The sequence below is a fragment of the Grampus griseus genome (assembly GCF_964374135.1).
Source record: "Grampus griseus genome assembly, chromosome: 11".
Taxonomy (NCBI): domain Eukaryota; kingdom Metazoa; phylum Chordata; class Mammalia; order Artiodactyla; family Delphinidae; genus Grampus; species Grampus griseus.
The window spans coordinates 18874988-18897426 of record NC_139005.1 but is presented as its reverse complement, the minus strand read 5'-3'; the positions used below and the strand labels follow the sequence as shown (position 1 = coordinate 18897426).

Here is a 22439-nt window from a genome sequence, read left to right as displayed (position 1 = left end):
GAATTCTCCACAGAAAATCTAATCAACTGACCTGCCCTCTCAACAATGGAAGGCTTTTTTTCTCTCTTTCCCTTATTGGGGCGGGCTCTGTAATGTAGCCTTTTGTGCAGAATGAACCCTCCCAGTAGGAGTGGAGAGCGTGTGTGAGCGACTGAGTGTGTGAGTGTGAGAGTGTGTGTGTGTGTGAGTGTGAGTGTGTGTGTGTGTGTGTGTGTGTGTGAAGAATGCACACTATCTCGTGTTGGTGAGTGTGTGCTTACTCCCTGACCAGATGCTGCGGTGCACGGGGCAGCCACCATCTCTGCATGCGTGTCTGTGTAAGTGTCTCTCTCTGTGTTTGTGTATGTGCCTCTGTCATTTCATGTCAAAGGTACATTACCTGATTACCTTCCTCGCCTGCCAGATTTTTATCTAGATAATTGGAACTGCTATGGAGGCTGTGCCTTGCCAGCCAGCTTAGGAGCCGTAAAGCCCTAGTTTGTCCACCTTGTTATCTGTGGCTGCCTGGGCAGAGGAAATTAAAGAGATCCCCAGCCAGGGGAGCGCTTCCCGCCCTGACCTCCCCAGCAATCCCGAGCAGGACAGTTTGTTAGGACCATCTTTTTGTTTTCATTTGTTGGTTTGGTTTGGGGTTTTGTTCCCTGGAGTGTGCGTTATTTTGGTATGTGGATACCTATTCCCCTCCGCATCGCACATCGTGTTTTATGGAGTTTGGAGCTGAGGAAACTTTGGTTGGGTTGCCAGGACGTTCGCACCACTTTGTGGAAAGCGCGAGCTAACAGTGAGACCGACAGAGTGAGTGACAAGTTGTTTACAGGTTTCCTTGAAGGGGCCTCTGCTATATTTCAATCTGTCAAAGTTGCTTTTCTTCCCTCAGAACAATGCCTGATTGTTGTGTGCGAGAGTGTGTGTGTGTGTGTGTGTGTGTGTGTGTTTCCGTGTGCGCACGGAGAGAGCCTAGAAAAGGGTGAGAAGGCGTAACAATTCTTTGTGTAAAAATGCTATTACTAACATTTAATCTTTTTGCTTAATGAGTTAATAAATGCAGTTTAATCGGGGTTCTGTTAGGTTACAGATTTCTCTTTTAATCAGTAGCAAATGCATTTTCAAAAATCATATTGTGTGTGTGTGTGTGCATGCGTGTGCGTGTGTGACTTTTATTATTTAGAGGAGAGAGTATGGGAGACGCGTTAAATGAGTTGACTTCTCACATTCGGTAATGTCTGGAAGGGAGAATTAAAAGGAAAGGACAGGCACCCTGAGGTTGTCTAGTGCCTTGCAGCCCGAGAGCGTGTGGCTGGAGGAAGGGGGAGCAGCCCGACCCTCTGCTGGAAGTGCGCTACCCCTTTAAGAGACTGGTCAAGGAGTCCTAGGAGAGGGAGGGGGGGTGAGAGAGAGAGAGAGAGAGAGAGAGAGCGAGAGAGAGAGAGAGAGAGAGAGAGAGAGAGAGAGAGAGAGATTGAGAGAGAGAGAGAGAGAGAGAGGGAGGGAGGGAGAAAATCAATTGGTTTAGAAGGTTTGGACTCACTTGACAGGTTCAGTTGGAGACGATCATAGGTGGCTGCTGTGACAAAGGGAAATTGTGCTTTTCCAGCATGCTTACTGACCCTGATTTACCTCAGGAGTTTGAAAGGTGAGTACAGTTTTTCCCCCCTGATATATTGAAGTGCAACTATCCCATTTTACAGTAGTCTCTGAATCCATTGGAAGATGCTCCCTTAAAACGTGTTTTAAGGGAGAAGCTTTTAGCTAGTGCTTCTGCAGTCTTGTTAGCTGATTTTTGTTGATTGCCCAGACCAAATGGAACTGATTTGCAAAGTCTCCGGGATTTCTGCTAATATTTTTAGGTTACGTCCTATAACAGGAAATTAAATGAACATTAAGCATCTCTCTCTCTCTCCCACTCGCTGCTTTTCTCTTTCTCATTCACTCTCTCACTTTCTTCCTTCATTGATATTTTTCTCCCCTTCTACACCTTTTTAAATGCTTTTGTGTGCAGAGTGTTACCATTTTCAACATCTCTGTCTCGTAATATCTGGGGTGACAGAAGGTTTTAGTGGTGGTTAAAACGGAGGCTATAAGTTCCTATTTGATTCTTCTGTAAAACTTTGGAAGCTGCTCAGTAAAGCACATGACCTTTTGTTGATATAAGACAGCAGATTTTTTTTTTAAAGAAAATTTAACATCACAGGAATCTATTAGTACATTACTCTGAAATGTCAAAAAAAATGGGGATGATCCCTTTTTAAGTTTTTAGTGGCCACTTTTTGCACTGTCTTAAGCTGAATTTTGATTTATTCTGTTTTCCCTTTTGCTATGATGGGAATAAGTTTATTTGTAGTCAAGTATTTCCTATTAGAGAAATGTGTGTAATATCCTTCCATTGGATGTTTTTGCAAGTAAAGCAGGGCTCTGAAAGAATTTTAGCCCTCTTCGTGTTCCTATAAGTACACACTGCAGTTTTTAAATTTGAGTTCTTATCCTAGCATAAGTTCATTTTTTGGAACTATAAATAGAATTTTGTTTGCCATTAAAAAGAATTCAAACTTTGTATTCTGTATGGTGAATTAGAAAAAAAAGCTAAAAAAAGCCAGGATGCATGATACCCAGGCTTTTTTTTTTCATTTTCATGAAAGCTACCTTCTGTATAAACATTTGTTGTATCTGACTATGCAATGCAAGCTAGGTGCTAGACCAGCTGGTTAAAAATATGCTAAGTCAAGCTGTTCATCGCTCAAAAGACTGAATTTGATATGAAAAGACGAAAAAAGAAAGGACAAAGATTAAAACATTCTAGAAGTGAAGCAATGGAAGAGAAGAGGGGTATTGAGAATAAAATAATACTTGAATGTGGTCAGCTATTAGAGAAACCAATATCAGATCAGGAGAGAAAGTAAAATAGCCAGCATATATACTTTAATACTGTCTTCTTTCTTTCATTTCCTCCTCCTCTTTTTTTTTTTTAAAAAAAACTTAAGGTGCATCTTCACCACATAATTCCAGTGAACGGTTGAGCTTTCTTAACAGTTTTGAATTATTTTTTTCAAAGTTCTGTATATTAACTCTTTAAAATAGTTAGCTTTTTTTTTTTTTTTTTGGTAAACATAGCCTGTTTCATATGTAGGTATTGAAGTTATTTATACTGGAACATACTACTGCTTAATACCATAGTGAGTTTTCTAGTATGTGCAGAGCGACACTTAAATGATAGTATTCTTCAACTCTATACTTTTCGAAAATAAAACTCTGAGTCTGATTTGTAAGCCTGTTAAATGACTGTTCTTATAAAAAGGTAGTTACATATTAACAGGCTGTAGCCTATTCCTTTATATAGGCAAGCTTTCCTGCTGTGAACTTTATTTGTATTTTTTCAATTATCTCTTTTTAAACTAAACTTTTCCCTTTCCTATTCCGATGCTCAAATCTCTTAACACTTTTTTTTTCCTCCTGGTGAGAATTTCAGTTTTTTGTCACTCAGAGGCGTGCTTTTCTAACTGCCTAATTAAATAAGCAAGTGATAATCAATAGAGTTGTCAGTATAGACAGCATCTTTGGAAATATCAGTAGCTAAAATAATTTTGAAAAATGTCCTACAGTATAAAATTTCCTAATAATTTCCCCTGTGGTTGTAATTGGTAATACATAGAAAAATCTCAGTAAATCATTACTATTTGTTTACACTGAATTTGTATGGCTGAGTGTATCTATAGTCACCCACATAGAGTATATATCATGCAGACTCAATATTGAATATTTATATTCTCCAAAGGAGGTATATATGCTGTAATTACACTCTCATACATAGTCAGCTTCTTTTGCCTTTTCAACTATCTGCAACTTTCATTGGATATGTAGGTCATTTCTATCGAGTGTTAAGTTTTTATTCTGTTTGCTCACCTGATATAGATGAGTTGTTCACTCAAACTTAGTCAGAAATCTGAAAAGAAGACTTCTAAATTTCTATATGAAATAGAGAACATTGCTCTGGAGGACATTAATAAGTTGCTTGGGGCTTATGTATTTTGGAAGTTGTATGTGATTTTTTTTCTAGTTTCATCAGTAGTCTTGTCTATCTTCTATTATCATTTCCAACCTGTAGACTATTTGAAACTTTAAGGAATATTCGAAACTTAAATGTCTGGATCAAAATTGGAATATAGATTTGTTATGTCCGTATTATCAGCCCTAGAAATGAACATGATCAATACTGTCAGACTAATAAACAGTTGCTAAATAATTCAGAAGTAGTAACAATTTCGCTGTCTGCTAAAACATATTCAGGAGGTAAAGCAAATTGAACAATGATTCTAAAAAGTAAAATAGTTGAAATATTTTATTTTTACTGTCAAGCATCCCTAACATAATTGATTATGATTAATGAAAAACAATTCTCAGGTGGGAGGTGAATAGGCAAAGTATGCTCTAAGGAATTATTTGTTAGCAAAATCTTTTAATTCATACTATTTAGAGGAAACATAACTGGCAACATGGTCTAAACGTTAGTAATAGTGTCTAGAACGAACGCCTGAACTCTCCGAAAAAATTTTAAATGAAGACAGTGAATTTATATATTTACCTGAAAATAAATAATAAAAATTGTAACTAAGGGTTTTTCCTTTCAGAATACCATTTATTTTTTCATGTTCTTAGAATGAATATATTTAAAATATTTGTCTTAAATATCAATATCAGTTTGTTTCTGATGAATGAAAAAAGCACTTTTTGTTACTATCAATAATATTGTATTCTATTTTTCCTTATGTTTATATTTATCCTATTTGACTGTAATGTAGTTGTTTTATGACCAAGCTACTTGTTACACTTTCTAATTGTTTTATGTTAAGAGACTTAATTAAAAAGCAAGTATAAGATGATTGCTTAAGAAGACAGTCTATTAATGTCTAGAAAGAAAAAAAAAAGTTGGGCTCTAAGGTAGTGGGATGAAGCAGATTAAGCTTATAATAGCACCTATTTGATGGCTTCTCTCAAAACGGGTGCAGAAACACACTGCCAGTTTTCTACATGTTGAAGGGAACACTACAAGAGTAAAACCTTCTGCAACAAAAATTTAACTATTTACTTTATATTCCCATCTAATTTATTTATGGCCATATAGACTAAAGAAATAATTTTTCACATTAAGAGACTTTTAAGTGTTTTCCTGAAGAAAGACATATACATCAGGTACTGTGAAAAATTAATTTTAAAAATTACCATGAAAAATCACTGTTAATGGGCTGCAAGAATATTTCTGACACTAGCAGTACTTTAATTACCTAAAGTTTGTCCATAGTAATAATGTATTTATCACCTGGACAGATTCATTCAGCTTGATTAAAAACTTTTTTTTAAACCATTGTGCTCATGAGTGATAAATACATTCAAGTTAGCAGGTAACCCCTAGGTGTGAATCAAAGGAAAGTTTTCGGCTCACATTGTCACCTAATGGCACCTGTAAACCTGTAAGTTTGATGTTATGTTTTCAGGATGTTCTGATATCTGCCTTTGTTCATTTTATTTATTTATTTTTTATTTTCTATTACCTTGTAGAGGAAAAGGTGCCTACAACTGATTATAGATTTTAATTACCATCCCAATAATTTGCAAGCTAACTGAGCTAAGATATTAGTTTGGAAGGCAGCTTGCATGAAGCAGTGGACAAACCATACTTGTGTCACACTCAAACTGGAGGACTGTCCTGAAGACTTAGCAGACGATGCGATCTGACTGATTACCAAGAACAATTAAGGGTTAAATGTCAGGTAGTTCAGTGTTTAGCAGGTTGATAGATAGAGAAATGTGTGGATGTTATGATTACTTCACACGCTGATATGGTCTTATGTTTCTCAAGTATAATCAGCATACAATAATGTATTTATCTGTGCTTAGGGAGCTTTTAACTAAAGTCTGTATATGCACCATACCTGAGAGGCAACTAATAAGGCCTGTTCTAATACTTGAGCACACTACTCCTCCATAGAGCTGGAAGCTATTTCAAAGGTATTACATTCATAATGCATTTAAAAAGCCAAATTATATTCATGGTTAAAGTCTGACTTTTATTGTCTGTTCTTTCCACAATCAATTCTCCAGCCACCTAATGAGTATGTGTATAATGCAGATGTGCATTATGTATGTTGAATACCTCCCTTTCTATAGACGAGTTAAATAAATATAACTGATAGATTTTGGTTTTCTTCCATAGTTTGTTACTCATTTATAATTTCAATGAGTTTAACAGCATGGGAAATAAAATAATCTTGACGTTTCTCTTGTTCTAACTTATATATAGTTTAATATGTCAGGTTTCTGACTCAGATGATGGCACTCAGATAGAAATATGTGCAAAGATTTAACCAAAACATGAAATATCTTCCTTTTAAAGGAAACATTTTGTTGGACAAGAAATGGACTGAAACATAGCAAATTCTTTCTTGCTCCATTCATTCTGTCCTTTTTTCTTTTCACTGATTGAGAGCATTGTCATTTACATTAAATATAAAATTTGAATGTTATATGGATGAACATGATCGAGTGATATTGCTGGAGAAGAAAAAATTTAAAGACATACTATTTTGCTTCAGCGAACAGCACTTATTTGGACATTCTTTAAGAGAATGCCTCATATTTCTCCACTTTAATCAGGAACTAATAACGGTTCAGGAGGTGACCTTTTCATCCTTTCTGACTTCTGTGTTTTCTCCTGCAGTTTGGAAACTGCACTCCCTTCTCTTTAGCATTATCTATTCTTCTCTTCACTTACTAGTTGAGAGTTCCTACATCTCTGGAGATACTGTGGCGTGTGGTTCTGCTTGTCCAATAGGGGGGTGTTGCATTTCTCCACATTCAGTATCCTTTTCCCTCGGAGCCTGAGTGTAAAACCTCAGCAGTACTCCCTGCCTTTGCCAGCCTGAGGAGTCAGAGACTCAAAGTTGTTCCCAGCTCTTGCGCCTTCATTGTAGAGCTGCATTCTGCTCAGTGGGCTGCCGAGAAGGACCAGACCGAAACAAGATTTAGAAGAATTCTGGTGAGAACTGTTTATAGGGATATGGTATTTTAAAAGAATGTAGTAAACAAACAGAATTGTGGCATAAACAAAGATAATTAGCATAAACAATGTCGTTTTAGGACAGGTGGTTTTAAAAAACAAACAACAAAAAACCCAAATATGAACCCAACTTGAATGCTGCCAGTTTGGAACCACTGAACCTTAATCTGTACTTCATGAGAATTACCCAGGTTTGTTGATAAACTTATTAACATGCTTTTTCTGTTTCTTTTGTATCATTTTCCGGTCATTATGCCCTTTTGTCACCCAGCTTGAAAGTAATCTATTACAAGGTAGTGTAAGGACTTTTTACCCATAAAACATGACAGAAGGAAAATTAAAAACAAAAACTTGTGGTTGTTCATAGACATTTGAAATCAGTATCGAAGCTTAAGTCAATTCAAAACTGAACTCAGCTCATTGTATTTTAAATCTCTCTTTGTATCTAAGTGACATTTCAGTCACTTGGCTGTTTAGTATTAATGCATTTACTTTCGTCTTGCCTCAGAATTCAGAGATTTCTTGCTATAGCTGAATCATCACTTGTGTTATATGTTTATTTCTGAGTGTTGCTTATGTCTGCTTCCTATTTTTCTCTATGAGTTAGTGAAGGTGGTACAGCACTATATAAATGTAGTTGGTGATCATGCAGTAAGAGGATGCTAACTGTTGTGGACCACGTTATCTAAACCTACTATGCTGTCGTGATGAATTTTTATCTGGAGACATTTAGGTTTATTACTAAATGACGTTTTTTCTTAATGCCTTCTACTGAACTATTTTGGCTTAGATGAAATGTGGAGTATGGTGAGCAGAAAGCTGTTTATTTTTCTTGCATTAAGGACCAAAGTTCTTTATGGAAATGTAAAAGGTTTTTTTCTATTTGTCTTCTCGTGGAGAATGGGGACCAGGAATTCAAAGTAGGTAGCTGTAGTATTCTGCAGCCCTTCTCTCAGCTGAAATGAAAGCATTTGTGAATGAGTTTTGGTTTCTTGGAGTTATAAAGATGTGTGTAAACTAGTAAACCATGTCTCATTCATGTGCTATGGAGATTTCTCGTACTTCAGGGACAAAAATAATTTGGCTACTAACGAATTAGGGCTACCTGCCAGTGCCAACACATACTGTAGGTAAGAGGAACACTATAAAGAAAAGCTGCTGGCAGCAAATCCCTTGAAACTTTCATATGTAACAGTGTTTCTATTTCTGCTCTTCACATCTTTGAAAGAATGTGTTTTTTCGAAGAGAAAATGTTAAAAAAACAGAAGATAGGATGTTTCTTAAAAATGTATTAGTAGCTTCATTTTTAATATTTCTCATTGTAGAGCTGCATAGGATTTTATTATGTTCTATGCACACGTGCCTCCCCTCTCCATCCCAGTCATTTCTGTGACATTTAAACCTGAGTATCAGATGCATTGAGAGTAGATGTAATATGAAGAAATGAAATTTGCCGTATAGGGCCAAAGAAAAGGCACCCTTGAAACCTTATAAGCTTTTTATATTGGCACTTTAAGAGAGTTAGACCAGTTGGGACGCTGAGCAGCAATTCCATAAAGGATGTGTCCTCTCTTTTAGGGCTTCAGGAACATCACTGAGAAAGAAAGGAAAGAGTTAACCTGCTTTGCTTGTTGGTATATTTTTTAATCTAGTAGTAAAATAGGACACAGGCCCAAATCTTGCTTTCTTGGTATATTTTGAATCAAAATTTATTTTAAATGTAGTAAATTATTTACTTTAGTACTGATTTGGGTTTTGTTTTCTGTTTTTATGTGAATTAGGATGATGGTACCAAGGGGGTAGGTTGTTTGAGAGTTGGTTGTGAAACTTGCAAATATGATCTCTTGATTTGTCATTTTAAACAATTTTTATCTAATAAAGGAGCATCCTAATGAAAAAGAAACACAGTGAAAATGAAAAATATGTCTTCACATAAGAGAACACAAAATGAAAAAGTGAGGTTTTATTTATGCTATTAATTTTTCATTCACAGTTAATATAGGTTGCTTGATGAAGATCTAAAACATTTTTATTCTAATTCTGGAGTCAAGGTATTACTTGTTTGCTTACAATTCTTCCTTTGGGTTATTTACCCTGAGCCAGTTTGTTGGGCAATAATTTACAAAGTCCAAAGACTTTTTTAAAACTTGTTTCTCGATGTCCTTTTGTTTCAACCCCCATTTAAAAAATTTGCTGTCGAGTTTCGTAATATGTTTGAGAAGCGTTTGCAGGAAGATGTCATAAAATTAATGCCAATATTTCTTCTTTTTTATCAGCACTACAAGGGATCTATGTTGAAGATTTGTTAGGATAATGTGTAGTGAAAGGAGTGAACTGGTAATCAAACTTCAATTTCTGATTCATTCACTAATTCACTAACTTTGACCTTGAATGAGTGCTAACTGAATATACAATATCAGATTCAGATTGTCATCTCCCCCATAGTATTATCAGGATGCGAAGAAAACTTCTATGTAGTATGCAAAGTCCCATTAATCAAACAGAACACCTTGGGATGGAAAAACAAAGATAACAATGAATGCTATTTCTGAGACCAGAACTTCTGTTTCTCTCCAGTCCTAAACATAATTAGCATTTGGGAAACACAGGAAAATGTATTGTTTTGAGAGACCTAAGGGCTGTGGGATGTAAATGTGGTAGTGTAATCGTTTCTAAAAATTTTAGCATTACTGGAAGAATAAAACGGATCTAATTTGACCTATAAACAGTTTAGGAATATTGAATGCTTTAAAAGCATTCTTCTAGAGAAAGAAAGGCATCCAGAAGCTCCTGATAATCAATTTAAGGAACAAAGTAAAGGAGCAGACTATATAGACTTTCAAAAGTAAATTAAAAGATAATTGGGTGTCGCTAAGAGTTATGTGAAGAATTTATTTTGGGGAATGAAATAGTTATACACATACACACATACAAAAGTTTGGAATTTAGGAGAAACTTTTTCGCTTAGAGGGTAATGAAATTTTGAATAAGTTGATTTTGAATAAATCATACCAAATCCTGATGAAGCTGCAGTTTTGGGAGAAAATCTTGAAAGGAAGAAATATTTCATAGAAATAGAAACAAAGTTCATTCCCACTTTCTCATTTGCAGCACAGAATCTTATGACATGAGCTATAGGGACATATAATAATATTCAGCTTTAAAAATCTGAAGGTGGTATTGGAGTTCATATTTAATGGAAAATTTGCATTCAAGAAGGCTAAATCAAGATACGCCTGAGTTACATTTGGGGATATTTGAGATTTGGGGTTGAGATTAGAAATTTAAGTGTTAGAATATTAAGGCATACATATAAAATGGCAGGTTTTTGGTGGATTTTTAGTATTTCTCCTAAAGCATAGAACAATTTCCTCTTTTTTGGTAAAAATTTACATTTGTCAATATCTTCATTGATTTGTCTTTGGAATTATAACCTAATAAGAAAGTGTTAGTAGCTGGGTGTAGGATCTCAAGATCCAGTTCTTCCCTGCATACTGAGAAGAGATTTGGGGTCTTAGCATGTGCATCTGTAAAATTCGAAGGTGGGCTAGATAATCTCTAAAATCTCTCAAGTCTAAAATTTCATCACTTTGAAATACATTTGAAAGATTCCTAGCTCCTCACTCTAGTGGTCAGGATTCTTACATTTGTGCATCTATTTGGAGACAGAATATATTATACAACCAGCCTTTAACATGTGGAATCACTTCTCAGTTTCCCTCTCAGTGGAGTGGTGTTGGGCAGGAACATGTAACCATAGTATATTTTAGGAGTTTTAAATCTAAGTACTATGTATAATTCTTACTCAGGATTAAGTGCTCAAATTGCTATGAACTATTTTGAATCTAAGTGTTTCGAAAGATAAGATTCACATTCTATGTGTTTGAAACTCTCAGGTGCATCAGATCCCTATCCTCAACTATTACAAATATTGTGAAAAATACATTATATATGGATTGCTAAACAAGGCACTGTGGGGGAATATGAAAAGCAAGAGAGTGGCATTTTAGGTCAAAGAGCTGAAAGTCTATTTATAAAGATAAGATGGAATTAAAAAAAAAAAAGACTAGACAGTAGAGCATTAGGACAACAGGGGGGCTCTGGACATTGTATGTCTTTATATGAATAAATAAAACATTGGCCCGGAAAGTGGCAAGATCAACTAAGATTACAAACAGGTAGTCCAAAGCAAAATTTTAAGTGGTTCTCAACATAAATTAGGTAACTATTAGCATTAGCATCAGGCCAGCCGATCTAATATGCACTAATAGTTGGCAATCTCAAGAAAAATGTTAAACCCTATGAAGCAAGAAGTAGAGGAACAACCAATGAAAGATGCATTAAAAAGCTATATAATCTGAGAGGGCAGGCTTCACATACTGCTAATATCTTACGTTTGGCAGATTGCATGCTTTATTTAAAACCCAGTGCTTGAAAAAAAGTGTAGTTATACCATCAGTAACATAATCTTTGACTACATATCCAATGACCTTCCGTATTATCTATACTTTGAAAATATGACTGTGGTATCAGTAAGTCCCTGTACACATTAGCTGTAAGTTTTAAGTATAGATTCGTATATTTGAGTTAGCGTAGGAATGTACTGTGTGTTAAAATTAATTCTTTGCTTAATAATTATGATGTAGAATTTTTTATTCTATTCTTTTCCTACAGTATTTTTCAAAATTTATTGCAGATTTCTTTTTTCTAAGTATACACAAATTGAGTTAGATGATAATATACTTCTCTTCTGAGCATAATCCTTGTTTTACATTTTATAACAATAAATATGAAACATTGCTAAAGAGAAGTATTTATCAAACTGTGCTACACAGAATACTGTTTTTTAAATTTAAAAACTTTTATTTATTAATTTTTTTTATTGGGGTAAAATTGCTTTACGATGTTGTGTTACTTTCTGCTGTACAACGAAGTGAATTAGCTCTATGTATACGTATACCCCCTCCCTTTTGAACCTCCCTCCCTCTTTTTAATTTAGGAATAAGGAATGGGTGTTATTCTCTTATTCTTGTGGTACAGGTATAAAGATTGTTTAAAAAAAGAAAGAAGTACAAGAGAGCTTTATTGAACCAGAACTACATTTAGAGGGAGGAAAATGTGCAAATTTCCTACTGTTAAACAAGAAAGAAAATCTGGAAGTCATCCCAGTTGGGCAACTTACTGCTAATATATTTTATAATCCAGAATTTAGTGATATACAAAGTTGGCATATGTTCCTACAGTTTCTAAATCAAGAATTAAAACTTTGTGATGTACAAGTCATTTAAATTTGGGGGGTTTCAGTCATGCGTCTATAAAATGGGCTTTAAAATGAGTATCAAATTATCCTCTGATGCTAATGAGGCATCTTAAACTTAGTAAAATTTATAAAAGTATTTGGATATCTCTGAATGCAAGCCACTGAATTCAAACTTTGAAAACTAGGTTTAATTCTTGACAAATATAAAATGGTCAGAACTTCAATGAAAATTATATATTTTTGTTTGATATTTGAAAATTATTTTGGCATATAAAAAAACCCGTAAGAAGCTTATTGACTTACTTTTTTAAAATTTGTAGTTAATACAACTATAATTGTTTTAAATGCACTTATGATTATTGATCCCAGGTAACTTGTACCTAAATAGCAACAATATAGCTATAGTTTCTTCTGACTGCTTACTGCTAATTACGAAATATCCTAAAAGCACATCTCTTCCCATTTTATATGTAGGAAGTCTGATACACCAAAAGTTGTTTTTGCATGAATCCATATATCAAGTATTTAAGTAACGAATTTGCTGCTTTAACATATTCCTATGCTCTAACCTATGCAAATTAAAATTCATTTATTTGTGTATAATCATAGAAATGAATCATTGTATAGAACAAATTATTGGGCAACAAAAAAGTGATTTTCTATTAAAAAGTCACACACTGTTGATTTTTAAAGTAATATTTGTACAAATATTTTGAAAATTAGAAAATATTAAATAACTTGAAGAAACTTATCTATGCAAATCATAGATTTGCATAGTAAAAGTAACATGACTCATTTTGTATTAGCTACCTATTCCTTTAGACAGGAGGTGAAGCCTGGGGAAATTTATAGATTTCTTTTTATGGGCAGCTGTATAACAAGCAAACAAAAGCACCCCAGAAACAGAACCCTTATTTTTGATATAAAATTGTTTTCCACTGATAGTATCTCTTGGAAGCCAGAAGCCATCCAAAGTGCTGATACCAATTTAAGAAGATGATCTTTTGCCTTAATTATACATCTGGGAAATATTAGCTGAACATTTTGTGGAGAACAGTGAATACCTTATTTGCCAGTTGTCTAAAATGCTGCTAATGATCGACATAGTGCCAGTGTTTTGATGGCTCAAACCTAGGCTGAATATGAATACAAAGAACACAGTTGGGGGAAAAAAGCGCACATTTTATACGAAACAGATTTCAACCATCTGCTTGGCACTTAAGTTTGCGACTATAGGCGATATATGAAAGAGACCACTGTCCATGTTATGAATGGTATCACTTTTATTGGTACCTTAGAAAAACCATAGGATTTTGAAAGCGTATATAACCAATGATTTTCCTCAGCTAAATAATGAAAGCAAGGGCCTCGGCCAAAATTTTGTTCTCTCCATAATCTCTTCTATGTCCGTCGTCTTTTCCTAGCAAAATGGGTTTCGCTAAAGTAGGTCTTAGGATATTAAAATATACCAGACAGCACTATGCAAGTGGCCCTTCCGAGGAGCGCCCCAGATGGTTATGAGATAAAATACTGTTTGCTTTAGGAATAGGTTATATTCCTGAGTCTGTTGCCTGAGTACTGAGGCGCATGTCAAATCAGCATGGAAGTTAATGGTCCAGAAGCACTTCTGATTTTAATGCTTTTCCATTTGTTCTGAATTTATAGTATTAAATCAGACCTGTACTGTCTCATCACTAGTTCAGTAAGGGAGAATCATGCTATAGACAGCAAACTATAAGCAAAATCTGATTATTTGACCCATTTCATTTACTTTAAAGTTATGGGAGAAATTCTCAATAAAAGAATATTGGCAAATATTATACACTAGAAGTTTGTAAATTTATAGAGTAGGTGGCAAGAGCTATTATAGTCTGGTACTTAGGACACTGTAAGCAAAAAATTGACTTTTGGGCTAAGTAATTTGACGTATTTTCCTTATCTGAAGTATATTTTGTATTTTAAATATTAGGAAAATTGAGCTATTAGAACGTGTTAGCTTATTGATTTGTCCACACCGTATGAATTACCGTAGATATATTGAGACCTTTTTAGCTTTTGAGGAAGAAGTACATGATTTAGTGAAAAGTAGAAAGAAATGTTCTCAGAATCCCCATATACCTGTGCTTTCCCATATGGTAGCCACTAGCCACATGCCACTATTGAGCACTTGACAGGAGGCTGATCTGAATTGAGATCTGCTCTAAGTACAAGATACACACTGGATTTTTGAAGACTTAGTTTGAAAGGAAGAATGTAAAATACCTTACTGAGATTTCTTAAATACCGGTTATGTGTTGAAATGATAATATTTGGATATATTGGCTTCAATGAAATGTGATTAAAGTTATTTTCACCTGTTTCTTTTTACTTTTTTAGTGAGGCAACTTGAAAACTTCAAATTACGTATGTGGCTCATATTTGTGGCTCACATTATATTTCTATTGGATGGCGCTCTTTTATCCTTTAATGTGAAGGGAGGGAAATTAAAACTTCTATCTGTGTCTAGATTCGAGTAGTTCACAGCTCAGCAGGGTGGCAATGTGTCACAAAGACTTAAGTTTTTATTAACTGTCTTCCTTCTTAGCTTTCCTCTACAAGAAGGTGAAATTTTATCACTTTTAGAAAAGCCCTCATAGTGACACTGACTTGCACAGATGCTTGTATCATTTACCCAATGAATATTGTCAGTTTCTCCCAACTTCTGTGGCGTTACAGTGGGAAAGAAGATGTTTGCTTAGGGATCGTTTAGGTTATTTTAGAGATTATATGTTTGAAAGGTACAATTGTAGTTACTTTTATGAAGTGCAGTGTATCTGTAGTTTCTTCACTGGGTTTAAAGAAGTTTGTGGTTGAGTAGGAAAACCTCCTTTTGCATCCCAGCTGATACTACTCCCAGTTTCTAAACCTGACCCACAACATGTGATCCAAGCTCTTTCTCTATAGGTATAAAGATAGCAGTTACATTCAGTGTGTATCTATTATGTGCCAGACAGCCTCACAGAAATCTTAGCCTCACAGAAATCTTATCTCCATTTTATGAATGAAGAAGATGAAACAAAAAGAGTTGCCTAATTTCTCACAGATAATAAGTGGCAGAACTGGGGTACCAACCCATACAGTCCAGCTCCAAAGACCTCACTCTTAACCATCAAATTGTACTAGTGATCTCGATAATAAAGTGCTTTCATAACTTTATAATTATTATTTATTTTAGTGTCAGAAATGTCTTCATTCATTCAACAAATGTATTTCATATACCTACTATGCCAGGAATCATTTTAGTTGCTGAATAACTCTTATAGAATTATAGACACTATAAATAAATAACATACAATAATTGTGATATAAACTCCTAATTTCTCCTCTCTGAATGAATTCATTCATTCATGGCACAAAGTGATATGCTAGGTGGTGGATATCCAGACATCTGGGCAATTAAATAAAGGGTTTCTTGGTAAAGGCAACCTGGAACTGTTTTTGATAGATACTAATTTTCAGTGCACATTATAGATGGAATTCCTTACTGTGAGAAGTGTAACTATATAAAATTTCTCAAATATCTCTTTCCCAAGTCCTTTACAGCACGTTATATATTGAAATAATTTCTCTATGGACAGTCAGTGCCTTCACTCAGAAAGTTTATCTGATTAGTTTTGCTGTCTTAATTGGACAGGAAGCTTCTTGACCGTAATTTTTGAGTATGTCAGTGTTCACATTTTATATGGTGATTTTATATGGAAAAGTTTGTAATGAATTGGGAAATAATGATATAATTAATATGATATTAATCCTTTGATCTAACTTATAGCCATGACATACTGATTTTGTTGGGTAGCAGGCAGGAGTGTTGGTGATTTTGAGTAGAAAACTCAATCAGGTATGTGACAGGTAAAAACCCTGCAGATCCCTGGAAACAACAAGGCATTTGGGAACAGAGCTGAACCTTGTGGTTTCACTACAGAGGTTTTTCAGTTTTACTGTTAAACTTGTATATGTTAATATAGATTTGAGTTCCATGGATCTCTGTTTTAAGTCTTGGATCTTTTAAGTGTTTTTTCCAGATGTAGATATGGCTGTGGTTTCTGGTTCTTTCTTTGATTTCTTGTTCCTTACTAGCTGTAGTTACTGGTGGGTCTTGGAACTAGACTGCTAAAATTTATTCTACAACTTCACCACTTATTAGCTATGTGAGTTTTGCAAATTACATAAACTCCCCATGCCTTAATTTCTGTATCTGTGAAATGGGGATTATAATAATTCCCTCAATTTAGGTCATTTAGCTGCTTAAATAAGAAAACATGTGTCATTTAGTATGCTCAAGAAGTGGACATTATTTCTTCAAACAAATTTGAATCATGTAGAAGGAATTCCAAAAATACTTCACATAATATGGCAAATGACATTGGACTGCAGACTAATACATAAATATTAAGTACTTAGTAAATAATGTTGAAGCCAGTGGTTTGTACACGATTTATTAGAACTTCAAGTACATCCTAAAAGGATTAAAATATAAAACATAAAATATTCATGTCACAGAATCACTTGTATTTTACATATTATACAAATATATTAAATATATTTTATATAGAATGTATTATAATATATACATATGTTATGCAGTTATATATTATGCATATACTATACACACCATATATATGGTTATGGAAGTGTGTGTATAGATGTATAGACAGATAAAATAAGGGAAGAGAATTATTTCTAAAACCTTGGCGAAGAATAATTCTGTTACCTGACAGTTACAATGAGGTTCATGGTTATCATGTTCTGATAAAAAAAAAAAAAACAACAACTTACCATTATATCAGTAATCGCAGTTGTTTTATGGGGCCCTGATGTCTAAGGGAGTGATTTATTTTATGAATCCTTAAATTGTCTTCGGTAGAAGTGCTGCAGAAGATTCATAAGGCATTCTTCACATTGCCATTTTTAGTAGAGACTAGATAAGAGAAAGAATGTTCAATGATAACTAACTTAGTGAAGGAAGGCATTTCTATAAGTAGCTAAACTAATGTTTGCCAGGTATGTAGATTTCCTGGTGAAAGGATACTGGCAGAGATCTAAGAAAAGGCTAACATGTCCCTTAAACTATCTCCTTTAAATAACAGTTGTTACATTCAGGCTGTTGCTAAGAGATGAGGAACAATCACTTCTTGACTGAGTTGTATTCTTGCCTAGATTGAGGGCACTCCCACCTCTGTCCTTAAATTGACTCTAGATTTAGGACTACTTAGAGACAAAGCAGAAGTTTCCTCAGGAAACACTTTTGGATCTGCTCAAGGACCTGAAGAGCATCGCATTGAGACTGTAGAGTTTGGTATAGTACATTAGGGGTTATCTTCATTTGAAGCATGTTAAGGCTGTTATTTATTGTCCACTCTGATGACTGTTTTGTTTGCATATTTTGAACAATCCAGCACCTCATCGGGCCCTCTGGGTTGATTACACTTTAAAAATCATCCCAGGGCTTCCCTGGTGGTGCAGTGGTTGAGAGTCCGCCTGCCGATGCAGGGTTCATGACCCGGTCCGGGAAAATCCCACATGCCGCGGAGCGGCTGGGCCCGTGAGCCATGGCCGCTGAGCCTGCGCGTCCGGAGCCTGTGCTCCGCAACGGGAGAGGCCACAACAGTGAGAGGCCCGCGTACAGAAAAAAAAAAAAAAAAAAAAAAAAAAATCCCAAATTAACTGAATGGGAAATTAACAGATAATTCTATATGCTTTCAGATGATTTAGTAGTGCATCTATATTTAGAGTGATGTAGACACAGGAACATTCCCATCTTGATTTATTCATTTAAAAATATTTGGTGAATACTTACTATGTGAATAATTTGGCAACATGAAAGTACACATCAATGTGAATAAAGGAATTGGAGGGAGTGGCAAAAGGGGGAAAGAGTGTAGGATAAAAAAGATACCTACAATTTATCACTTTATCTAGATACAAGAGTATCATTTAAAAGCACTGCTTTTTTGCCATTTGAAAACTAAAGCATTGCCCAAACTGATGGTTTTGGTTTAGGCATACCTGTTTTAGAACTGCTCTTTATGACATTTAGGCACTTATAGATCATGATGGCAAATCTAACTCATAAGCCTGGAAGATTTTTGACTTTACTTTGTTACAACTGAAAATATCCTGATCATCTAAAAACTGCTACAATTATTCAGAGATATAGAATTCTTCTGAATGTTTCCCTTTATTTAAAAAAATACCAAATCTACAAAAACGTTGAATGTGTAGCACAATGAACATTCGTATACTTTCCACTTAATTATTAACTTCTGGCCCCTTTTCTTTTCTTTTTTTTTTTTTTTTTTTTTGAAAGTAAGTTGCAGGCTAATAGTGTTAAGAACTAGGACATTTTCCTACATAACCGCAATAACAACATCACATCCAAGAGAGTAACGTTAATATAGTAATATTATTTGATACAGTCCATCCACATGTTCTAATTGTCCCAATAATGCTGTTTTAAGCCCTTTTTTTTTTCCTCTTTAAATCCAGGATCAAGTCAAGCATCAGTTACTGCATTTACTTGTCATATCTCTCTAGGTGTCCTTTATTTATTTTTATTTTAATTTTTTATTTTTATTTTTATTTTTTTTGTGGTACACGGGCCAGATCTCACTGTTGTGACCTCTCCCGCTGCGGAGCACAGGCTCCGGACGCGCAGGCTCAGTGGCCATGGCTCACGGGCCCAACCCCTACGCGGCATGTGGGATCTTCCCGGACCAGGGCACGAACCCGTGTCCCCTGCATTGGCAGGCAGACTCCCGACCACTGCACCACCAGGGAAGCCCCTTTTTTAAAATTTTTATTTATTTATTTTTAACATCTTTATTGGAGTATAATTGCATTACAATGGCGTGTTAGTTTCTGCTTTATAACAAAGTGAATCAGCTATACATATACATATATCCCCATATCTCTTCCCTCTTGCATCTCGCTCCCTCCCACCCTCCCTACCCCACCCCTCTAGGTGGTCACAAAGCATCTAGGTGTCCTTTAATTGTAAATAATATCCTGCCATTTTTTGTCTTGACATTATTTTAATCTCATATAGTCATCTCGCAATCTGAATTTGTCTGCTTGTGTCCCTTATTAGATTCAGATTAGATACAGATTTTAAAGACAGGTATTATACCATTGTCCTTTTTTTAAAATCAGTTAAGATTATAATTAGATCTGTCAGAAGTGGCTACCTCCAAGTTCAGATTTTGTGTAACAGATTCATGGGGACATGTTTTTTTCCTTGGCTTAGATTTTAAGAGATATAATCTGTCATCAGAAAGCTATCCAAACCGTGGTGATTTGTCTTATAGAGAGCTTGGTACTTGTTGATACTAGTTGAGAAAATAGGACTTCTTTGATCCAAGAAACCATCACAGTTTATCTACAAAACCTACTCTGAAGATGGCCACAAATACTAAACTTTTTTCAGGTAATAATCTAAAAATATTGATTACAAAGTCTGTGTAACAGCACTGTAAAAGTATGTTTTGTTAGATTGGAATTCATACTTATAACTACAGTGTTCTCTCTTTATGAAAAAAATGCTAGAAGTCAACTACTTCAGTAAAAACAAATTCAGCTCTTTTCCTCATTCTTCATTCACCATTCCCACATCTTAAAAATCAGAAATACTCTTTTTAAAGTTTCTAAAATATTTTTTAAATTTTGGAAAAAATTTAGAGGCAAGTATGGGCTTTTCTTTTCTGTTTTAACTCTACTACTTAATAAATATGTTAAGATTATGGGATAGAGATCTTTTTGTTAGCAGTATTTTCCAATTCTCCAACTGCTTTCTGACATAAAGCAGTTATTCAAACAGAGGATTTAAAAATTTGAAAATTGTCCATATTTAGAAGTAGAGTAACAGGCACAGGCTCTAGAGTCAGATGCCTGTGTTCAGATCCTGGCTGTTTATTCCACTATGTGATATGTGGCTGGTTACTTAACCTCTCCAAATTTCATTTTCCTCTTATGTAAAAAAAATTTTGGGGGGCTATTAAGTAATTGAATATAAAGTGCTTAGATTGGACCTAGGATAGTAAGCACTGAATACATAACAGTAAAATGTGCATTCCTTCATGAAATATTTACTGAATACTTTGTATATACTAGACAGTTCTAGCTTCTGCAGATTTAATAATGAACTAGACACATATGGCTTTTGTCCTCATCAAGCTTATAGTCTGATAGGGAGACACATTAAGCAAGCAGTTGCAATAAATAGAGGCAAATATTGTGAGTGGAGAAGTAAGTATGAGGTGTTATGAAGACTAATCCTGGTCTGTGTGTTAGAGCCTTTTTGAGGAAGGGTGAGACTTAAAGTTGCAGAATGGTAGAATTTTCCAGACCTATGCAGTCATATAGGTCATTGGTGTGGCTCTAGAGTAAGATAGCCTAGTTTACAAGTTTGGTTCAGTCCTCTGCAAAATAGATTCCCTTGGGTGAGTTGTTTAGCCTGTCTGTGCCTGCCTCAGTTTCTTCATTTGTAAAGTGGAGATAGAAATAGTACCTACCTCATATGGGTGAAGATTAAAAGAGATGATTCATGGACAACTCAGAACTATCCTTTTGACATTGTAAGTACCCAGTAAATGTTGGCTTATATTAATTATCAGAGGATTCAGTTTGTATTATACAGAGTCCTGATAGCACCCGTATAATCAACTGGAGGACCTAAAGTGCCTTAAGTTATTCCTTGTGAGTGACTGTGCCACTTGTGTGTTGCTGATTTCCTTCAGCTTTCATTCTTCTTCCCCTATAAATGGTTACAGAGCTGGCTTTTGTAGGTTTATAGTAGTCCGATCTTCAAAACATAAGTCAGAATATCAAGCTGAACATATTTATATTTGTCCGTGGTGTGTTAATAAAAATGGCATTTTGTGAGAGCGAAAAATAACCTAGTCAAATTACTGCAGTCAGGTAAATTTTAAAAGGGTTTGAATGAATTAAAAATGAAGCATTCTACCAGTGTTCTTGGAAAGTTTATGAAACAAAGTCGGCTTTACCAACGTGAACAACTTAGCCATTTTCTCTGCACGTTAGTTGCACGTTGCCCTCCTCCCCACATGACTCAGTAACATAGTTACATTTATTGGTTGTTTACTTACTTTTAATGCCCTTCATTCCACTAGGGTTTGTGAGGGGTGAGAAAGGGAGTTCCAGAATGGATGGTTTGAATTGAAAAGAGACGTTGTGTGGTTGGAATGAGGATGAGTGGAGAAATTTTAGGGAAGTTTTGGTTTCGAACAAACTGTTGATTGTCACTTTTTATTAAATGGAAATGCTAAAGAATAATTTAATTTGATGAAACTGTTAAGTTGTTATTATCCTGCTAATTGATGGAATCTGATAAACTTCAATGCTTTTTTTAAACTGTAGAATTTCCAAATACGACATTTTCAGTTGCTTCAATACAAGTTGTCACGTTGTATTAGGGTTCAAAAAATAGTATTTCTAAAAATTGTTTTCAAAGGTATTAGATATTCTCAGGTGAAAACATGTATGTTCATAAAACTTAAAAATTGTTATACAAGTATACTTATCATGACATGTGCTATTTAATTATATTCTCTGTTGTGACCTTACTATGACCAGTTGGATTTTGTGTTCTTGGAAAGGTTGGGTTTTTTTTTTCTTTCACACTGTTCTTTAATTTCACTTCTTCTGTATTGGATATTCATTGTCAAATGCTCAGATAAAGGCCACACCCATGGCTTGTGAACTCTGACTCATACTTTGAAGACACCTTAATTATTCAATAGGCTTCTCAGTATTATTCAGCTCACAATAAGGAATTTAAACTTTTGTTTTAAATTAAGGAAAGAACATTAAGGGTAGGAGATAAAGGAGCAACATTTATTACCTTTTTAACAGCTTCTCAACTGATACTTTTGATTTTTTTTCCTTTTTCATTTATATCATGGTCTAATATATAACTTTGCTTGTAACATAATTTTATATGATTTTTGTAAGATTTTGTATTAGTTTGTTGATTTTACAGATTTTAAGGTGAGAGTAATCCATATTTTGAGGAAAATGAGCCACTTTATCTAAGAGCTGCACTCTATAGGGTGATACCAAATTCTCTGTTGATTGTTT

General features: G+C 34.8%; 1 protein-coding gene across 1 annotated transcript in view; it reads left to right on the top strand.

The window, feature by feature from the left end:
• Nucleotides 1-217: 217 nt before the first annotated feature.
• Nucleotides 218-22439, top strand: part of SOX5 (SRY-box transcription factor 5) — a 395723-nt gene continuing 373501 nt past the window's right edge. The window contains exons 1-2 of the mRNA XM_082665854.1: nucleotides 218-317; nucleotides 1536-1633. Of these exons, the coding sequence (XP_082521980.1) occupies nucleotides 306-317; nucleotides 1536-1633 (110 nt within the window). The 5' untranslated portion in view covers nucleotides 218-305. The remainder of the gene's footprint in view (nucleotides 318-1535; nucleotides 1634-22439) is intronic.